The 21,099-nt window shown below is 40.1% G+C and overlaps 2 protein-coding genes across 14 annotated transcripts in view; one reads left to right on the top strand and one right to left on the bottom strand.

Annotated features, from left to right (window-relative positions):
• Nucleotides 1-4,721, top strand: part of DNAH3 (dynein axonemal heavy chain 3) — a 171,600-nt gene extending 166,879 nt beyond the window's left edge. For all 3 annotated transcript variants that reach the window (XM_072836051.1, XM_072836052.1, XM_072836054.1), the window contains 3 exons: nucleotides 1,874-2,078; nucleotides 2,751-2,888; nucleotides 4,323-4,721. In XM_072836051.1, coding sequence (XP_072692152.1) covers nucleotides 1,874-2,078; nucleotides 2,751-2,888; nucleotides 4,323-4,676 — 697 coding nt within the window. In that variant the 3' untranslated portion in view covers nucleotides 4,677-4,721. The remainder of the gene's footprint in view (nucleotides 1-1,873; nucleotides 2,079-2,750; nucleotides 2,889-4,322) is intronic.
• The window catches only part of LYRM1 (LYR motif containing 1), a 32,030-nt gene that overhangs the window by 4,122 nt on the left and 6,809 nt on the right, over nucleotides 1-21,099 (bottom strand). For 5 of the 11 annotated variants that reach the window (XM_072836095.1, XM_072836093.1, XM_072836092.1 and 2 more), the window contains exons 2-4: nucleotides 14,084-14,243; nucleotides 10,075-10,167; nucleotides 7,736-8,961 (exon numbers count right to left, since the gene is read on the bottom strand). In XM_072836095.1, coding sequence (XP_072692196.1) covers nucleotides 8,845-8,961; nucleotides 10,075-10,167; nucleotides 14,084-14,242 — 369 coding nt within the window. In that variant the 5' untranslated portion in view covers nucleotide 14,243 and the 3' untranslated portion in view covers nucleotides 7,736-8,844. Of the gene's footprint in view, nucleotides 1-1,870; nucleotides 3,382-7,735; nucleotides 8,962-10,048; nucleotides 10,168-14,083; nucleotides 14,244-15,151; nucleotides 15,284-21,099 lie in introns of those variants that run through there. The other 6 variants (XM_072836089.1, XM_072836085.1, XM_072836096.1 and 3 more) reach the window with 4 other exon arrangements.

The following is a 21,099-nucleotide window of genomic DNA, read 5'->3' as shown; positions in this document are numbered from 1 at the left end:
AGAGCCCAATAGATAGATAGTCTTGATTTGACTTCTAAATAAAACTGAAAAGATTCTCAAAGACCATCTGTGCCAAATGAGAAAACTTCTCACTTCTGCCTTTGAATCCAAGGTTCTTACTGCTTCTAGTTCTTCATCTGTTACTGTCTCCATTTTGCTCATTGGTCATTGCTCAGTTTTAGGGACAGCCCTGACTCTGAAGGACAAGAGAACTAGAAGAATGTCATCTAAAAAGTCCTTGCCTTCCCAGTTTTAGGATTATTCTCTAGAGTCAACAGGCAGTTGGCCATAAGGGGGAACAAAGCAAAGTATGCGGTGTGAGCCAAGGATGCAGCAGCACTGCTGTGAGTCAGATACCTTGGCATGATAGGATGTAGTTGTCACTCATCCAGATATTAAGCCTAATGGCTTCTCTCTTCTGCCACTCATCCTTTCCTAAGGTCACTAGAGCTCTTCCTCTGTGGTAGCAGGAGCTTTCACTAGCCTGGCCACTGATCATTGTAATAGAAGAGAACAGGGTAACAGCACTCTTACTTTCCAAAGATGGTCAGGATTAATCACATTGAGTAATATTCTTACATTCCCCCCACTACCTTTTTTTGACCTGTTCACTGAGTGATATGAGAAGCCCAAAATGATGAGGTGACAGTTCAGCTTCCAATTCAGGAGAACCATTATTGTGTCTTCTGGGGCATATGTTCCTTCCCTGGGTACTAAAACTTTGAAACAGAGCTCATATTTGCAAAAATAAAAAGCTCCTGCAAGTATATCATTAGGTGTAATAGCTACTCCTCTGTGGTATAATCCCTCAGGTAGTCAGTTTGCCCCCTGACTCCTCAGCAATGCACCTAATTTACTCTTAATATGAATATTTAGTGGTTACACATCCAGGAATCTCTTTCTTGTATTTGATCATTCTCATATCCATTTGGCTGAGATTCCAGAAGTCTTTGGAGATGACAGGTTTTCTCTGGTGGCATGTTCTTTGGCACTCTCAGGTGAATTCCCTCTGGGCTTGGCCAGGTCTCATAACACAGAGGCCAGAGAGAAAGGCAAGCAATCTTGGCTTCTCCCAGACTATCCTTCAGCTGCCTTTTCTCAGGCATGGACCTCATAATCTATAAAAAGAACATCTTTGACAATATGGATCAAACCCCTTCAAATTGTATTACCTTTTCTTAAAAAGGATTTATTTACTTATTTGGGAGAGAGAGTTAAAGGGAGAGAATACAGAAGTAGAATGGAGAAACAGAGGGAGAGAGAAACTTAAGCAAACCCCATGCCCAGCGCAAAGCCCAACATGGGACTCGATCTCACAACCCCAATGTCATGACCTGACCCAAAACCAGGAGTCAAAACCTTAACCTAATATGCTACCCAGGCACCCCAATTGGGTTACCTTTTGACCCAGAAACTCTACCATTAGCAGGAAAATCATTATTAGTTTCCACAAAGAGTGATATGGTTGGATGTCCCTAGCAATGTTGTTTACAATGACAACAAACCTAGAAATACCATGATTCAACATTAGGGAAATTGTTAAATAAAATGAAATATATTGCAGTCATTAAAAAGGATGATTTCGGTCTCTATTGAATTAGAAAGATGCTCCCTATATGCTAAGAGAAAAAAAGATAGAAAAAATGTGTTTACATATAGAAAAATTTGGAAAGATAAACATCAAAGTTATCTTTGGGTGATAAGATACTGGGTGACTTAATTTTTTTCTCATCTTAATAATTTTTCTACAATGAACTTATATTACTTGTATGACCTTTGGAAGAGGGGAAAAGTGAAAGGAGACCTCATGTCAGTGTACTTGGGTAGAAGAAACCTGGACAGCCTGGCTGAGCCAGCATCTTTGTTCTTGCAGGCTGACCAAAGTGGTTCGAGGAAGCCTCATTAATCTTGGCCGAGCCATCAAAGGGCAGGTCCTGATGTCCTCAGAGCTGGAGGATGTCTTCAGTAGCATGATCGTGGGTAAAGTGCCAGCCATGTGGATGGCCAAGTCCTACCCATCACTAAAGCCACTGGGGGGCTATGTGGCTGACCTGCTGGCCCGCCTGGCCTTCTTCCAGGTACCTGGGAGTCAGGGTAACTGAGCATCTGCATGTTCATTCAGGTGGAGAGGACTTCATGAAACGGATTGAACACACACTAGAAAGAGTCTTCCCAGACTTGAGGAGGAAGAGGCAGGGGGGAGACTTTTCAGAGTCTTTGGAAAGATTATAGCCTCTATAGAGGCAGGAGTAGGAACTAGAATAAATGTCACAAACTGGTGGCTCATGGGCCAGATTTGACTAATAGATATATTTGGTTTGGCTGCCTGGTAATTTAAATTTTTTGAGCTAACATGTAAACATTGAATTATTACACATAAAAATCCAGGTATTTGTCCTGCAAAGAAAGGGAAGACTTGAAACAATGGGCCTGCATTCCTGAACGGCAACTGTTAGGAGATGAGTGGCTATTGCTTACTTTAGACATGGCACATAGTTTCCACTGCTATAGTCTTCACTAGTCTCTCTTGTATCCCTGACACAGCCTGCACCTATGCTTTTCTTAAAGTAGAAATATATATCTTCGTACCTTTCAAAAGTGGGAAAAATAGAAGCTAAACTGAGAGGGCTGCCTATTTTAAAAAAAATGAGAAAAAACATCTTTCTTAATGGGACTCATTTACATTACCTGCCTTTGAACTATCTTTGATGTGTTGTTGATTTTGAATTTTTATTTCTGTGCCTCTCCAGGAATGGATTGACAATGGGCCCCCTGTGGTCTTTTGGATCTCTGGATTCTACTTCACACAGTCTTTTTTGACGGGTATCTCTCAGAATTACGCCCGGAAACACACCATCCCCATTGACCACATCGGATTTGAGTTTGAGGTAGATGTGCTTTGGGTTAGGCCAGCTCGAGGGACCAACCAGGGAAAGCAATGTTGCCTATTTCTTATGAGTCCAAACATTTGGATGTATTGAGGCCCAAATGTTTCTGAGATGGTACAAGTAAAGTATTTAGCATAACTTAAAATAGCTCCAAAGTTATGCCTGACAGAATCAGAGGATTCCCAAGTCTTTGTCTCTGTATATATACAAGGAATCTTTCCAGAGGAAAACTCTGCCACTATTATACCAAGAAAAATTAAAGCATCTTCTCCCACTGTTTATTCACCATGGTGGACTCTTAATTTGGAAGGATGTGGATGGTCTTGGGTAGTCTTTTGCTTGAAGTCAAAGGAATGTCCAGTAATCAAATATCACTCTGTCCATACATGGAGAGAAAGGAGTAAGATCCTGTTGTTGGGAGGTTGCAGACTGGTTGTCTAGGTCTTAATTTAGTTTATGAATGAACTTGATTGTCTTTGAAGACATCATTAAGCTGAAAATAATGCAATATAGTAACAAAATAACAGGGATAAACATTGGAGAAAAACAATAAAATCATATTTTTGGTGTTGAAATGATTATATAATTAGAAATCCTAAAGACTCTAGAAATACACCTATCAGAATACTGATAGAAATATACCTATCAGAATACTGATACTCTAGAAATACACCTATCTGAATAGGTATCAGAATACTGTTATGGTGGCTGGATACTGGTTAAATATACAAAAATCAATAGCCTTTTTCCTATTCTAGGAATAAGTACTTAGAAGTAAAAATGTGAAAAATATTTTATTCACAATAACAGAAAATTAGAATTTGACTGATTTTAAATGGATTTTGTGATCTCTGGTTCCCCATAATCTCCACCATTCCTTGTTTTACTATACTTGGACCATTTTCTGTACTTATCTGAAGGAATTTGACTTTACCACCTCTGAATCTAAACAGTGGTGTGCTGGAGCTGGCTCATATCAATTCACCATAGCCAGTTTGTTGCTGGTTATTACATAGTTGATAGCTGACACTGACCGTGTATACCATAGAAATCAACAAAAACTACAAGTCAAGGCTTTATTTCTCCCTACCAGAGAACTGTTTTACCAGCATGTGTCTGAATCTAACTCCTCACTTTATGTATCCAGATCCAGAAAGGGAAAGGACTGTGCAAGGTTGTTAATCTAATTATACTTAATGTGGCCTCCTGACTCCTACATTAGTGCATTCTCTATCCCCACCATATATAAGGGCACCATGCTGACTAGGAATCAGACTTGGTCCATGTGTGAAGGCAGAAGTATTATTACAGAGACCCCAGTGTCCTGGGAAATGCCTATTGGGAAAAGCAGACATTATAGCAGATTTTCTAATCTCTTAATGCTGCCCCATTTAGGGAAAAGGCATAAGAACTTACAAGATTCCTCTCTTCCAGGTAACCACACAAGAAACGGTCATGGAGAGTAGCCCAGAAGATGGGGCCTACATAAAAGGCCTATTCTTAGAAGGTGCCCGCTGGGACAGGAAAACAATGCAGATTGGGGAGTCTTTCCCCAAAATTCTCTATGACCCATTGCCCATTATTTGGCTAAAACCTGGGGAAAGTGCAATGTTTCTGCATCAGAACATTTATGTGTGTCCAGTCTACAAAACAAGTGCCCGAAGAGGCATCCTTTCCACCACAGGCCACTCAACCAACTATGTGCTCTCCATTGAACTACCAACAGACAGGCCCCAGAAGCACTGGATAAACCGAGGGGTGGCCTCTCTGTGCCAGCTGGATAATTAATGGCATCTGTCTCAATGCAGAAAATAAAAGGCATTTCATTCTCGACCACAACCTAGCTTTCCTTTCGTAAGAGGCACATGGTATGATGATGATGGTGGCAGTTATATTAATAGAGCACTTGCTATTATGAGCCAGTATTTCAGAGCAGCCCTATAAAGTAGGTTATTATTATCATCATTTTATGGCTGCAGATATCATGATACAGAGAAGGTAAGTAAGATCTTCCAAATCAGATAGCTACGAAAATAGTGGAGCCTGGATTTGAATACTGACAGTGGGACTCTTTCTTCAACCTAGACCTTTAGTCATTTGGCTAAGCACCTTTGTGTTTTTTTCCTGTTGGTTTCACTATAGCTGCCACTGAAGTTTTAATTGCTGCTTTCCTATTGTGTTTCTATGCACTAACATCAGAGTCTCTCAGGTTCAGAGGATTACTTTCATTTTTTAAGGTTTTGATATATTTGAAAAACACTTTTCACAACAATCTTATGTGGTTTAGGGTATTACTATGGCCATTTTAGAGATGCAAAAATGGAGGCTTAGAAAAATAACTAGCCCAAGGTTCCACAGTTCATCAGTGGTAGAACTGAGACACAAATACTTCTCTACTAGCCTGCAATAGATGCGTATATATTTCAGGAAGAAAGGAGACATGAGAGAACCAGTATTTGTTGCGTGCCTCCTGTGTGCCATGGGTTGTTTATTTATTTATTTATTTGTGTGTGTGTATGTGTGCCTCGGCTTTTAGATGTCTTGTTTGTTCCTAACAGTCTCTCCCTCTGGAGGTTCAGGAAGATTATGTAACTTGCCTAAAATCACCTAGCTCTTTCATATTGCAGAGTCAGGTTTTGAGGCAAGGTCTGTCTGGCTCTAGAACCCATGCATTTTTCACTGCCACATGCTGCCTCCCAGTCAACGACTTATTCATAACTATGTTATGATGTAGAATCTTAAATGTGTGGCTGCAACACCTATGTCCAAAAAATTTCTAGTTTATACTGTTTCCCCCCAGGGCTAGCTAGAAGAGAGTCCTGAGGCATATGAACATCACCTTCTTGATATATTTACTTCTCAACTAACTCCTTCACTTAGTGCTTTGGCTTTAAGTGACTTCCTTCAGGGCATTCCACTGGCCAGTTCATTGTTGAGCAAAGACATAAGGCTGTTTGAGTCTAATGTGTCTGCTGGTTTCTCTGCCTCTTCAACTAGAAGAAATGACCTCAGGGTCTTTGTTTTTCCTGAATGTGGGAAGCTTCTGAGAACCAAACAAACATGTTCCAGAAACCTTTTCATGGAAACATGGAGTTGATAAAATTCTGATTAAGAACCTTGAATTCTGAGATTAGCAAATTATCTGATCCTAGAAATTAAGTACAAAAGGGCAGTTCCTCAGATCTTGCCAGGAGGTAATAAAGAAACAGCAAAGAGGAGCAGTCTCTTTCAGCTCAATGTAGGTAGCTTACTAGTTATTTTTTTGAGAAAGACAGTCCCTCCCCCCACACCCCCAGTGGGAGAGAGAAAATCAGAATGAATAGAGAGCTGGAACTGCCATTATCATTCCAAGTAAGATTGTTAGTCATGTGAGATGGAAAGATGGTCAGGATCCCAAATGCCTTAATCTTGGACTGGTTAAATCATATTGTAAGCTTTAAGGCAGTGAGGGGGTTGCTAAGAGAACAATTGAATTTTAATTATCTAACCCCCAGCTTCAGCAACAAAAAGCTGAGGGAGGCAGGGACTGACTTTCATTCCTCAGGGGTCAAGGGACAGAATGTTTCTGTACGATGGATTAAATTTTTGTAATTTAAAAAATTTCCTCCACTTTGAAAAGAAAGAGTGCCCTAAATTTGAGGTCATTTTCTACTAGGGCCAATGTGATAATTAATGTCTTCCCCTGGGAAAGAGCAGTATGTTCTTCAGAAATCCTGGTGAGTTAGAGGCTGGAGTCCTGGGGCAGAGATGGCCAGAGACAGCTTGGTGAGAAGCTGCAGGTCCTGCCTATAAATAGCTCAGAAGATAACATCAGACAAACATTGTCACCAAGCTAGTTTTTGCTCTTTAAAAATCTAGCTGTTGGGTAAATAGTTTTCAGTCCTTGTCAGTGTTGGAAGAAAATTTCATTGAAAGAGGGGACATAGGGATGATAAATTCTACTTTTAAAAGACCAAAGATGAAAAAAAAAAAAAAGACCAAAGATGATGGGAGGAAAAAGAAGCTATTATAAACATAACTTATATGGAAGTTTTGACAGTAAATTGACAATTATGTTTCTGGGTATTAGAATATACATCTTTGCAAAGGAGGCTAGGCATATAAAATGCACATTTAGGTAAGATTCCTGGCACATAGAAGACACTCAGGAGATGGACTTCCATTTTGGAAGAGGTTGGGTGGGAAGGGTGGTTTCTACACTTTGACAGAGTTAAAGGCAAAGGTTGCACAGTCAAAATCACCTTGAATTACTTAGAAAGGGACCAGGAAAGAGAAAGGCAAGCCATGTCTCAGTTGGTCCAGCAGAGCCAGTTTTTCCTCCAATGCAAGAACAGATCACTGTTTCAATGGTTGATCATCAGATAAGTACTTGATTTCATAGGCCCTATGTTTCATGAGAAAATGCTTAAACCCTAGAACCACATCTGAGCAGGGTACGCTTCCACAGTGAGACCAGATTTGAAGGAGAGTGATAGAACAGCAGATTCATGTTTCCCAATTCAAGCGAGTCTAGGGTTTATGCTTACTCAATGGCCAACACATCTGTCAGCACATTTAAATTTCTCGTCTCTCTTCACCAAAGATTGTGTTCAATATGCATATGCTAGTGCCACAGTTGATATGTTCTCCATGTCCTTGCCAAACTCTGTAGTACTTACTTACCCTCAGCATGAAAGTGTATGCTTTTGCTCACAGGTGCAGGTTTTGGGATTGAAATATAATGTTTACTTTGACTGAAAGGATCTAGGTGACAAGGGATTCTTACATTTAGGTATGGGCAGGAAGTTATATCTGCTGCTTCTGAGGGTCACAAAGCCATTTTGGAAAAGAATAGAGAAAGACCAAAATTGATATAGGTTTGTCTTTATTGGTGATGCTCATTCTCTTTGGAGGTCAAAAGGAATAATAATGAGGTACACATGACTTGCCATGGGACTCCACACATGCAGGGGTATAAATCTTTTATATTTTGATTTCTCTTTGTACCATTTCTGTTTAGACATAATTTGAAAGCTGGGTTGGCCCTTGTACTTTCTAATGTTAAGATAAAATACTTATAATGAATGCAGCAGTATGGGTTTCAAGTGAGCCTTTCAGATCCTATGTGCATCCTTAAGACAGGCCTTAAGATAAAGTAAACATATGTGCATTTACTTAACACAACTACTTTTGTGTATGTTGGGGGAAGGGATGGGTCTCAAGTAAAATTTCCATGAAACAATACACTCAATCCAATGATGCACTTAAGAAAAAAAAGATATATTTATCTTAGAGAAAGCACAAGCAGGGGGAGGGGAAAGAGGGAGAGAGAGAGAATCCACAAGCAGGTTCCTGCTGAGAGAGGAACCCAACACAGGGCTCCCAAGACCTTGGAATCAGAACCTGAGCTGAAATCATCAGATGCTTAACCAACAGAGCCACCCAGGCATCTGCAATGAGGCACTCCAATGAGAAGTTTATCTGGGAATTGGGAAGGTCAAAAGATAATAGAACATACACAAAGAAACCCACTTTCAAGCAAGCCTTTGTGTTTTAAGCAAAAACTCTGGGGAAAAAGCCTAAAAATATTCTGAAGGTGGTATATAGTTTTATAGTTGCTATGAGAACTTCCAGCAACTGGCTAATTTCTTCATATCAGCTGGCATGTTTGGCAAATGGCATTTCCATGAAAAAGCTTTGTCATCCTTGTCTTCCTTTTACAGGTCTTAGTCTTGTTTCCAAATGATGCTTCAGTGAGGGTGTAAGCTCTAGGGTTAGTGTCATCCATGTAGGCAACAAGATTCTGATGAACTGAAAAGATGTGTGAGCACAGATCATGGGGTGAATACCAATATTTTTGAGGTTTTTAAGAAGATACTTAAATTTTTGCCCCTAATCAAGCAGAAGGGTTTTGTCATCTGGTTTACATTCAAGACCTAGTTGGCTCATCATTCTGAGAAACAAATTTTCTTCTGGGTTAGGAAATCTCATCATGAGACTTGAGATATACTGGTTTGGAAAATTTCCTCAGTTTTTCCTGGCTTCGAAGTCCCCGGCCTCGTAGTGGGGTAAGGCCCATTGGAGGCAGATGAATCTGAATAATGAGAACAAGAATAATGATAATATTAAGAATGATAATCATTACAGCAGCTTATACTCATTGAGATTTTACTAGGTACCGTGCTCTCTGCTAAGCACTAAGTCTACACTGATTCATTAATCCTTTAAGTCCTCATACACATTAATCCTTACAATAATCTTATAAGGAATTAGATAATGTCTATAGATGAGAAATGGAGGCTCACAAGTTAAATACCTCAAGCTACTATGTACTTCAAGTGGTAGAACGAGGATTTGAACCCAGATCTGATTCTAGAGCTTGTGCTCTTTCATACTGCCTCCATGGAGGGAAAAATGACTACAGATCACATGATGAGATGAAACTCCAAAGAAGAAAAGAAAAAAAGTTTGTGTATACAAAGCTATAGTAAGAAACTGGGACCAATCTAAATGTCTACTAAATGGCTGCTGGGTAAATTATGGCACACTCTTGTAACAGGATACAGCAGCAACCATTTAAAAAGATGGGAAGCAGAAATGACCAGAACAGATGAAGTAAACTAAGCAAGCAGCAAACAGTATGCCCAGTATTCCATGTACATTAAGAAAATGTATGTACACAAATATAGAAACAAAGACAAAGGATATATTGCCCAAATTAGGTTGAGCCGGTACAGTATAAAATTGTTGTTTTTCTAGGTCAAGAGTAGGACACATAATTTCATATGGCCTAACCTAGCTGGTACAGTGCTAACTTCCACAGGGTGAAAATTTTGGACCATTTTCACTTTCAACCTCATGCACTTCCCTTTAATGCTATTAACAACAAATCTGTCCTTCATTATAAGGAAAATAAAATTATTTCCATAAAAAAGATGAAAGTCAAAAAGAGAAAGTTATATAAATATAAGCTAGCATTCCCTTCTACATGTGGGAGAGTTGTAAGAGTATGAGAAATCAGGCATCAATTGGCATTTTAGTTTGTTGTGATGGATTGGGGGCATGCAAAGATAGCTTACTTCCAACACGCCTGCTACAGAAGCTCTAGGCTTCTCGGCAAACGCTAGCTCTCTTGGTATGCGTTCTTGGAAATAACTGGGTTGGTGAGGATAAGTACCTACCACAAATTAACTGGAGTCACACTTACTGGCCTTGGATAAGGAATCTGGTAATGTAGTCCAATTTCAATCCTGGCTGTGCATTCATCTATACACTGTTTAATCAGGTCTGTGTCTGTGAGCTATTAAAAGAGGAAAATGGGTAAGATTCTTAGCATCTTTCTAATGCTCCTTATTTAGAGGTGTACATCTTCAATTTTCTCAGCTCACCAGCCAGTAAATGAAATGTTGATTATTTGAAAAATCAAAAGCAATTTAACATAAAATTTACTGTGGATTTTAAACTTTTAAAAAATTATTTAATAGGGTAATATGAACACATAGTAAAACATTTTTCAAATAATACAAAAAGATTTAAAAACGAAGTCTTCCTTTAATCTCTGTCACAGTTCCCCTTCTCAAAGACAATAGTTGTTAGCAATTTCTTTCTTGTCCTTCCAGGGATATTCTATGTAGATATAAGCCTAAATATATATATTTTGGTTTTTTTCCTTAAACAAATTATAGCTCACTTTGTTTTGACCCTTGCTTTTCCCCCTAACAACTTGAAGCTCCTTCTAGATTTACAGAGAGCTGCCCATTCTTTTTAATAGATGCACAAAACTCCAACATAAAGCCATGTTATAATTTAATCAATCTTTTTCTGATGGACATTTAGGTTATTTCCAGTCTTTTGCTATTATAAACAATTTTATTATGGATCCCTCTAAAATTGTTTTTGGCTTACATGCAAATATATCTAAAAGATAAATTTCTGGAAAATGCAGGGTCAAAGGGTATATGTTCATGCATTTTGAATTCTTACAGATATTCCCTCTAGATTCAAACTACTCTCTAAGAGATTGTACCAATTTATATTCCCACCAACACTGAATGAGAATGCTTCTTCACGTCCTCCACATGTTGACCAAACTTTAACTGAATTGTTTTAGCAAATGCTGTCTAGAAGCTCCCTAAGTAAGATATCAGAGAATGATCCACCTCTTCTTTTGAACTGTAAACTTCCTTGTAAGGGGAAGAAACAGCTTTTTAAATTCCCAACTAGTAAAATTATGGTAGTCCAGTTTCAAGTAAAGAAATCACAAGTTCGTTCCAAAAAACAGAATGCCAGGCAGAAGCACAGAAACCCTTTCTTTCCAAGGATGGAAAATGAGTTGACACATGGCTCTGCTGAGTTTGCAAGTGGGCCTCAAAGCAGACTTGGGATTGCACCAGTCCCAGATGACACCCACAGTGACGTCTGGGCCAGTGAGGCTTGGAAATTCCAAGGGCGTGCCTGTCCTATGGTACCTTTTGGAGCAGAGAAGGGTTCTAGGAACTGCAATGCACAGAACTAGAGCTGGGTCCCTTGGGGCAGAGGCTCAGCTTTCTGACCTCTGGGCTTCTCAGAATCTGTTGCTCTGATGTCCACATCAGGAATAGATTTCCATGTTCCCATTTGCCATTAGGATTCAGAGCAATTCATGAGATACTTTTGGATTATTATTAAGCTCTTACAAGCAAGTGAAGTTCCAAGAAACAACTTCTATCTGCATAAGGGACTGGGGAGAAAGGAGCCCCTGATAAAGATATGTATGGTTAAGGGGGCTGAGGGGCCCTAGGACTCCAGCTGTCCATCTGAATAAGTCTGGGTTACAGTTCTCCAAACTCAGTCATTTAGAGGCTGCTTTCATGATTCTGCTAGATCCACACACCATTTATACTCATATTAAACTTTTTCTTTAAATATTATGCTTTATCCTAAGCATAGTATTTGTAAAATCATCTGATATTTTATTATCTTTCTAATACATGGCAAAACAAGTACACATTTTAAAATTAAAGACTCATATACCTCCTCCCCAGGCATAACAAAATAATCTCACTCATGTAGCATCACTGGCACATACGCTTCCCTATGGCTCATACCACACTGGGCCAGTTCAAGCAGAGGCAAAGGAAAGCTTGATTACTGCCATAACTGAAAACCCAAAGAGTTTTGAGAAGTCCTCACATAAATGAGCCTGAAAAGATTTACTGGGTACATCCTGCTATGATACCCCCAGCACCGGGCTAGACACGGTGAGGCCCATGGTCCCTGTCCTTCAACTATCCAGGCAGAAAAACTCTGATGCATAAAGCTCTAGAAAAAGCATGGAGGCATGTAATTAACAGGGCAATGACTACTGTAGATGGCTACACAGGAATTCAGAAAAGGTTTCTGCCACAGGTTGAGTGAAGGCAGAGAAGTTGAGGAAGACTTCCTGGAGAAGGTAAGTTAAGCCAAAGAATTTTTAAATGCTCATGAATTCAGTGACAACCACAAGGTAGGTCCTATGGGGTATACAAGAAAGTATAAGACATTGTCTGTGTGCTCAAGGAACTGATAATCTGGTTGGGGAGACCACACCAACATAAATGAAATAAGAAAGAAGGTGACCAACTACTTAGGGGAAGGCATAGGTTAGTGGTCTCCCAACTTTTTGATGATCTACTTTTTTTTTTTTTTTTAAAGATTTTATTTATTTATTCATGAGAGGACACAGATAGAGGCAAAGACACAGGCGAGGGAGAAGCAGGCTCCCTGTGGGGAGCCCAATGTGGGACTCAATCCCAGGACCTTGGGATCATGCCCTAAGCCAAAGGCAGATGCCCAACCACTGAGCCACCCAGGTGCCCAGATTATCTATTCTCAATAAAAAATTTCTGAGCCCACAGCTCCCATTTATGTACTCATATTGATTTATAAATATATTAGTAAGTTCATTAAATGTACCAATAAGCTCATAAAAATACATAAAATAGGGGCACCTGGATGGCTCAGTCCCTTAAGTATTCCATGTACATTAAGAAAATGTATGTACACAAATATACATCATGCCTGTTGTGAGCTTTTTCAGGTGGCAGATGAGAGCCTGAGGCTGGGTATTCAGATATGGGGGGCAGGAATCCTAAAGTGGATGCATGGGCCTCAGCACAGAAGGCTGACTTTCAGAGGCTCCTTACAGTGGGCAGAAGGGTGTGTGGAGAAGACACAGCCAAAAGGGACACAGAAACAGGGGTCAGAGAGGGAAAAGAGAGTAGACTGTCAGGAGATTTCATGAGGGGAACAGTAACAGCATTGATTTTGTGAGATCAATAAGAAGGCAAGAAAAGTCAGAAACTAAGAGTCTCTTTCCGTGCTTAGTGCCAGGCAGTCTTCATAAGAAGCTAATAGCTGATGCTTTATAGTTTATTGAGATGGGTCAAATCAAGCCTCTTACAAATGGTCCTTGACTCCCTGGTGTCTGGGTGTGCAGTTCCGTTAAACTAGCTAGTAGAGGCACTATCTTACCCAATTCTGTGCTCCCAAAGGGCAAATCACTCTTCTAGCCAAAGAGGCTTGAGTTCAAAGAGAAGTTATGAAGGGAGCCCTGTGTCTTTTTTTTTTTTTTTTTTTTTAAATATTTTTTTTCTTTATTTATTTATGATAGTCACACAGAGAGAGAGAGAGAGGCAGAGACATAGGCAGAGGGAGAAGCAGGCTCCATGCACCGGGAGCCCGACGTGGGATTCGATCCCGGGTCTCCAGGATCGCACCCTGGGCCAAAGGCAGGCGCCAAACCGCTGCGCCACCCAGGGATCCCGAGCCCTGTGTCTTAATCCTAATTCTCTTTCCTCTGAATGAGTTTATACTTGGAGGCCTTGAATAGTTTATGAATTGGAAGAAAGAAAAAAAAAGTTTAACTGCACACCTCCTGCTGGAAGAGCTGGTGACAGGCACAAGTGTGTGAAGAACCCTGAAAGCCCTCAGTGGCCTGACTTGTGTCACCTGGCTCATGGTGTCCTCCAAGGGCACAGAGCCATTTGAGACCTGAAACAAATGAAGAGAGAAACCCAGACTGGGCTCTGCTTCCCGGTGGTTGAGCAAGCTAGTGCGCTGTGCCTCTGGGCCCTTTCTGCCCCACACTCTACCACTGTGACCTATACTGCTCAGTCCTCTCAATTTTCGGAAGAAAAAGAACAAACGTCATAAGAAACTGCCCTCCTCCTTACAATCTCCAGTTAGGGTTTACTTACGTTTTTGTTTTTCTGGAACAGTGTTCTGGCTTCATTTAATATGTACTGTTTTTCTTTAATGGTGTCTTCCATCTGCCCTGATGCTGCCTGCCATTTCCTCACAAGCCTGAAAATTCTGCGGTAGAGGCCAAGAACTTCTTGTCGTGTTGCTGTTGTCATCCTCAGACCCACCAAAATAGAAGAGGGAAAATTTGCATGAAAATTCAAATTTTGACAGTAGGCAGCTAGGCAGATGTATATTTTTTTAATCAGGCTCTTTAATTAGTCTAGAAATAATTGCTCTTTCTCAACAGATCTGTTTAGTAGCATTGCCAGAATGGTGCTGTAGGAATATCAGCTATCTCTCAGCTGTCTTTGCATATCATCCCATGGTTGAGAGTTAATGTTTGCCATGACGGCCATGTTTACAAACACAGTAAACCAAAATTCGATTGTGCTATACATAAAAGCCGTAAATTCTTTACCAGACTAACATAGGAAGATGCATTTAGTGTGTATTTTTGTAAAACTACAATACTCATCAGAATGCCTGGAAAAGGCACATTTTGAATAACTAAATATTCTGGTTCAGTAACTTGAATTTAATGCAGGGGTTGTAAATTTAAGCACCCTTGGGGCTTGCAGATAAAATGAGGAAGCCTGGTTGGGTGGGGACAATAGCCAGATGGAAAGGATGTAACCCCCTGAAAAAGGATAGTTGCTACTTAGCTCCAGGCAGCTGCTGCCACATAGAAATGAGGGCCTAGGGCAGCTCCTGGGTGGCTCAGTCAGTTGGGCGTCCAACTCTTGATTCTGGCTTGGGTCATGATCTTAGGGTCATGGGATCAATCCCCATGTTGGGCTCTGTGCTCAGTGCAGAGTCTGCTTGGGATTCTTTCTCTCTTATCCCTCTGCCCCTCCCCACAACTCTCTAAAATAATGAATAAATAAAATCTTTAAAAAAAAAAACAAATGAGGGCCTAGGAATGCCAGATTTCCAGATACTTTAATAATAGGTAGCAATCCAGATTTCTCAAATGTGAAATCTCAAAAAAGACATTAATTCGTTCTTTTTGAAAGTGTGAGTACCATGAAGGCCAAACAAAATGGGCCTGCAGGCTCCATTCCACCCAGAGGCTGCCAGGTTGCACCTTCTCTTTTGGTTCATCATAACTTTGTTGAAAAGATTTCTCAAAATTGTTGGTCTGCTTCCTTGTCCACCTAAGAACCACACAGTAAGGACAACTGAAAATCTTTCTGATGACTGAAGAGCTTGTGGCCTCTTTGGGTTTTTACTCTGAAAAATGAATTTTAATTTCAGAGGACTTAGCTAAATGAGTCCTGACCTAAGTATATTCCCTAAAGTTAACTGCAATTTTCTTTTTAAGTTTTTAAATTTATTTATGAGAGAGAACGCACAAGCAGAGAGAAGCAGCTCGATCCCAGGAGCCCCGGACAATGACCTGAGCTGAAGGCAGACACTTAACCAACTAAGCCACCTGGGCGCCCTGCTAATTGTATTTTTAAAGATTAAATTCCTGGAAAAAAAAATTAGTCAGCTTTATTTGTATTATGAAATATTTAGGTATACAAACAGATATAGAGAATATTAACAGCCATATATTCACAATGAAGCTTAAGGAATACATTACATATGTATATACCCCTTCCAGTCAAATTCCCCTTCCTCTCTCCTAGAATGAACCACCATTCAGAACTTGTTATTTAGCTTCTCACACATAGCTTTACACATAACATTACATAGTATTGCTTAGCACGTTTACAAATCTTATTTATTTATTTATTTATTTATTTATTTGCAAGTTTACAAATCTTATATAGACCCTTGAACAACATGGGGCTTAGGAACACTGACCACTACACAAAAATCTGTGATTAATTTTTGACTCCCTCAAAAACTTTACTACTAGCTTACTGTTGAGACGAAGTCTACTTGATAACATAAGCAGTGAACACACACACACACATATATATATATTATATGCTATATTCTTACAATGAAATAAGCTAGAGAAAAGAAAATATCATTAAGTAAATCATGAGGAAAATACACTTACAGTGTTCTGTATTTATCTCACATAATCTCTGTACGGTTTGGACCTGCACGGTTCAAACCCATGTTGTTCAAGGGTTGACTCTATATAAAAGGTATTATGTTCTTCTGCAACTTGCTTTTTTGCACATGTACATTTATGTTGTTATATATAGCTCTAGCTCATATATTCTCAATATTGTAATTTAGCCCACTGTATGAAGATATCCGAATATACTTGTCTATTCTGCTAATGTCCTAATGTTGGACATTAGGTGTTTTTGTTGTTGTCATTTTGCTTATGCAAAAACTTTAGCCTATGTGTTCACTATTTACTTCTACATCTAAAAGAAATTCAGGGAAGATAGAGTTGAACTACGACATGATTCTGATTAGTCAGATTTTAGAGAATAAATACACTCTTTAACAAAGGGTAGCCTGGGAAGACAGGGACAGATTTGGTAAGCGAGTAGCAGGGCCAGGCACTGGGACACCTCATTATGAGTGGTTTTCCTCAAACAGGCTCATCAGGATGGGGAAGTAGGATGCTCACTGCCCTATGGAACAGGACCCATTTCTAACCCAAGGGGGAGGGGTAACATGTAGAGATCATATGCTTGTAGGATGGATGGTCCTGAGCTTATGAGAACTTGGGCAGCTAAATAATGCAGGTGAGAGCTGGAAAGAGTTTTACTTCTCTAGAAATTCTAAGTACCTGCAAGGAATTTACCTTACAGAGGATTTCTTCATAAGATTGCCCTTCCTGGGGTTCCCTGGGTGGCGCAGCGGTTTGGCGCCTGCCTTTGGCCCAGGGCGCGATCCTGGAGACCCGGGATCGAATCCCACATCGGGCTCCCAGTGCATGGAGCCTGCTTCTCCCTCTGCCTATGTCTCTGCCTCTCTCTCTCTCTCTGTGACTATCATAAATAAATAAAAGTTAAAAAAAAAAAAAAAAAAAAAAAAAAGATTGCCCTTCCTGACCCTGGTGATCTTTCTTGAGCAATGCAGAATGAACCAAGGCTTAACCATTGGCTAAAAAGTATGAAAGCACTACTTCACCCAATTCAAAAGTTAAAAATGAAAGTTATAATCAACACCAATTCTGACGTCCGTGAGGCCTCCCAGAAAAAATGCTTAAGAAGAAATCCGTAAAAACCAAGAAAGAACATACGCTTTGTGGCTAGTCGTAATAAAAACCCATGAGATGATGATGACTTTTCCTGGTAAGGAAACAGGTTTCTGAGTTTCTGGTTCTCCCTAAAACTCCATGGTTTCATGTGAAAAATACATGAGTCAGTTCCTGTGCGGGGCAGGGAGTCTGTAACTTCTATTAATGATTGCTTCACTTCCCTGTCATTAACAGATGAAACTTCCCTGACTATATGACACTTGAGGAAAATGAAGGTCTGGCATATTAAAACAGCAGCAACCTTCTCCAAAGCCTGACTTTCACTGGTTTCTTTCTACTACTAGAAGGAGCCACAGCTTTAAACTGTAAGATCATATGCTATAATCAGATACACAGCCCTGCAATTAGAGTACTCAAGGTAAGGAGCAGTACTAACAATTGGTACTATTTTAATAGGACCATTTTCAAAACACATTAATTGATGTTTTAAGTGCTTTGAAAACTAATCCTGTAACGGAGATAAGTGATGTCTCCCTAGGTGACCCAGAAAGCTTAAGTCCCAAAATTTCTAGAGAAAAGGGTCTGAAGCTGTACTTCCCATTGTGTACTAATAGCAAGTCTAGCTTAGTAACACTTGCTTCCAAGTCTTCAGAGAACAGACAAGAAAATGCCTCTTTTGCTGTTTTCTTACTGGATTTGAGTTCTTTGAGGGAATGTTTTTACTTTAGGGGTACATATCCATGCTGTTCTTGACCGCCTCCCTTTTAGCTGACCAACCCCTACTCATCCCAGTGAAAATATGGATGTTTCAGAATATCCTCCCCTCACCACGCATTATTGGGTCAGGTGTCTGTTGAACCTTTCCATGGATCCTTGAATTTCTTCTTTGTAGTACTAGTCACTCAAGTAATAATGGTTTATTAGTTCTGTCTTCCCCCAATTGATTCTCAGGTTTATGGGGGGACAGTAACCATGTCCATCTTCTTTACTGCTGAAGTCTCAGCACATAGCCAGGTGCGTAACTTGTATTCAATAAGTGTTTGTTTAATAAATGAAAATATCTTAGGATGCAGAAAGCTTGGAATTCTAGAAACAAAATTAACCATATAAAAATTTTTTTTCAAGCTCAAATTTCAAGCTCAAATTTTTTCCGTTTGGTTTATGTTTGTCTTTGTTCCTAGGAAGCAACCTGTTTAGAAAAAGTGCCTTTTCCCTAAGAGTTTTCCTTCCAATAGATTTAATGGCTTGAAACCAACATTTATTCTTTTGAAACTATCAATGATCTCTCACTACTGGTGCAAGGCCGAGGCAGCCCTTTTCTTCACTAGTCTCAGGGGTTGATCCAATGCAATTTTCTGCTGGGATTTTCCCACAGGCAACATGAGGAATATCAAATTGTCTAGAGGACCACAACTTTTTAAAAAGATTTTATTTTTAAGTAATTTCTACACCCAACATGGGGCTTGAACTCAAAACCCCTAGATCAAGAGTCACATGCTCCACTGACTGAGCCACCCAGACACCCCTAGAGGACCACAATTGAACCAGCCTCAACTGGCTGCATGGTCGATTCCTTTATTTAAAGATCCCATTTATTTATTTGAGAGAGATAGAGAACAAGCGGTTGGGGGGGGGCAGGGGGAGAGAGACAAGCAGAATCCTGGCTGAGTGGGGAGCCTGATGTGGGGCTTGATTCCAAGATCCTGAGATCATGACTTGAGACCAATTCAGACATTTAACTAATTGAGTCACCCAGGCACCCCACAAAGTCAATTCTTAAATAATTCTTAAAGTTTTGTAACTTTTTTTTTTTAAAGATTTATTTATTCATGAGAGACACAGAGAGAGGGGCAGAGACACAGGCAGAGGGAGAAGCAGGTTCCCTGCGGGGAGCCCAATGTGGGACTTAATCCCAGGATTCTGGGATCACGACCTGAGCCGAAGGCAGATGTTCAACCACTGAGCCACCCAGGTGCCCCAAGTTTTTTATTCTGAGATTGACATTTCATCAAACTGTTTAATTTTACTTCCTTAACTGCGAAACCCCAGAATGAGGAAGAAGAGATATGAAGTGTCCCTGGAGGGAAATGTGACTGGACATTGGTCTTTTCTTAAAATCATATACCATATAAACACAGTACCAAGAAAAAATTCACTACCAAGCATCTGCCAAGTGCAGCCTGTGCCACTAAGCAAGCAAAGGCTGACAAATGTTGCTGCTAGAGTGTTTTGGCCTCTGGTCACAGTCAGAAGTTTCCCCTACAGCAAGTGTCCCAAAGGATGGTTGGGAAGGTGATTTTTTTGATGTACAAATATTTTCCCATTGTGATTTTTTAAATGTATTATAATAGCCCATCAAACCCATAATTTAAAGTGATTTTGATAGCGCAATATGGAGCTTCCTTTAAAGCTGGTTTAAAATATGGGTAAATAGTAGTATAAATTGAGATGCAGAGTCTGAAAAACAGAAGTTTCAAAGCTACTGCTCTAAGGCACCCTGCTGTCCTGCCTTGGTGTTTAGTGTCTGGCTGAGCCATTCCATGTACAATGCCTATTTTCTGCTAGCCACCCCAATGAAACTAGTAGACACCTATTTGTTTGCAGGCTTTTCTGGGGCACTTTTTTCTCTGCTACTATCACAGCTAGCCATTGCTATCTTGCAGTTTCATTGTGTCTTTTTCTTCACAGTCTCTGAATTCCTAGAGGGCTTGGACTCTTTTGCTCATTAGAATAATTATAATACTACATTTTGCTTGGTATTTACTCTGTGCCAGAGGCTTTGCTAGCTAGATGCTTTACGAATATCAACTCCCCAAATCATTACAATTCTTTAAGGTAGATAACTACCATTATCCCCTTTATGAAGAAGGAACCTGATGCAGAGAGGTAAGTAACTAGTCCAGGGTCACATTAGCTATTAAGAGGTGGGCCTGAGGGCTGCTGGGTGGCTCAGTCTACAGAGACTCTTGATCTCAGGGTTGTGAGTTCCAGCCTCACACTGGTTGTAGGCTTTACTTAAAAAAGCAAAAAACAAACAACAACAACAAAAAAAAAAGGTGAGGCCAGGATTCAAACCCAGACCGTCTGGAGTCCAGCCCAAACTTTTTTTTTTTTTTAAAGATTTTATTTATTCATTCATGAGAGAGACACACACACACACAGAGGCAGAGACACAGTCAGAGGGAGGAGCAGGCTCCATGCAGGGAGCCCAATGCGGGTCTCCATCCGGGGTCTCTAGGGTCATGCCCGTCCAGCCCAAACTTTTAATCATTAAACAGAATGCTCAATCTCAGTGACTGTGGTTAAATGTCTGTTAATTGCTTTAAAAAGCTTAGCCAGTTGTGGCAATGGAACTAAATAATTCTATTCCCATCCTACAAGAGCAAAAGATCATTTTTTTTTTGCACCTTGATATGAATAACCTTTTAATAAGGTTTCTGTATACTATCTGCCCTTCTTCCTCCCCTGCAACTGCACTTCCTTAATAATTATGTTGCACATCGGCACCTTTAAAAGAGGCTGTGCACTTGGCGGGATTGCGCTGCTCTTTGGTTCCCTATGGCAGCTCTGTTCTGATACTCCAAAGGGAACTGACATCACAGAAGAGGCACCAGGACTCATTACAGGCCTTCCCGGTCCTTCCCAAGCATCCATTCATCACTAACCACTGGGACCAGGCACATGAGATTCTAAGGATACACAACCTTGATAAACAAGCATCTACCATCCCTGTCCTCTTAAAGCTTACATTCTAGTGGCAGAGCAGATGATATACAAGAGAAAGACAATTTCTGATGGTGATATGGGCTCCATAGGAATGAAACAGTAATATGATACAAATGAACAGACAGGGTT

The sequence above is a fragment of the Canis lupus genome, chromosome 8 (genome assembly GCF_048164855.1).
Source record: "Canis lupus baileyi chromosome 8, mCanLup2.hap1, whole genome shotgun sequence".
Classification (NCBI taxonomy): domain Eukaryota; kingdom Metazoa; phylum Chordata; class Mammalia; order Carnivora; family Canidae; genus Canis; species Canis lupus.
The sequence above is the reverse complement of the archived record's forward strand: the minus strand, read 5'-3'. Positions and strand labels throughout refer to the sequence as shown.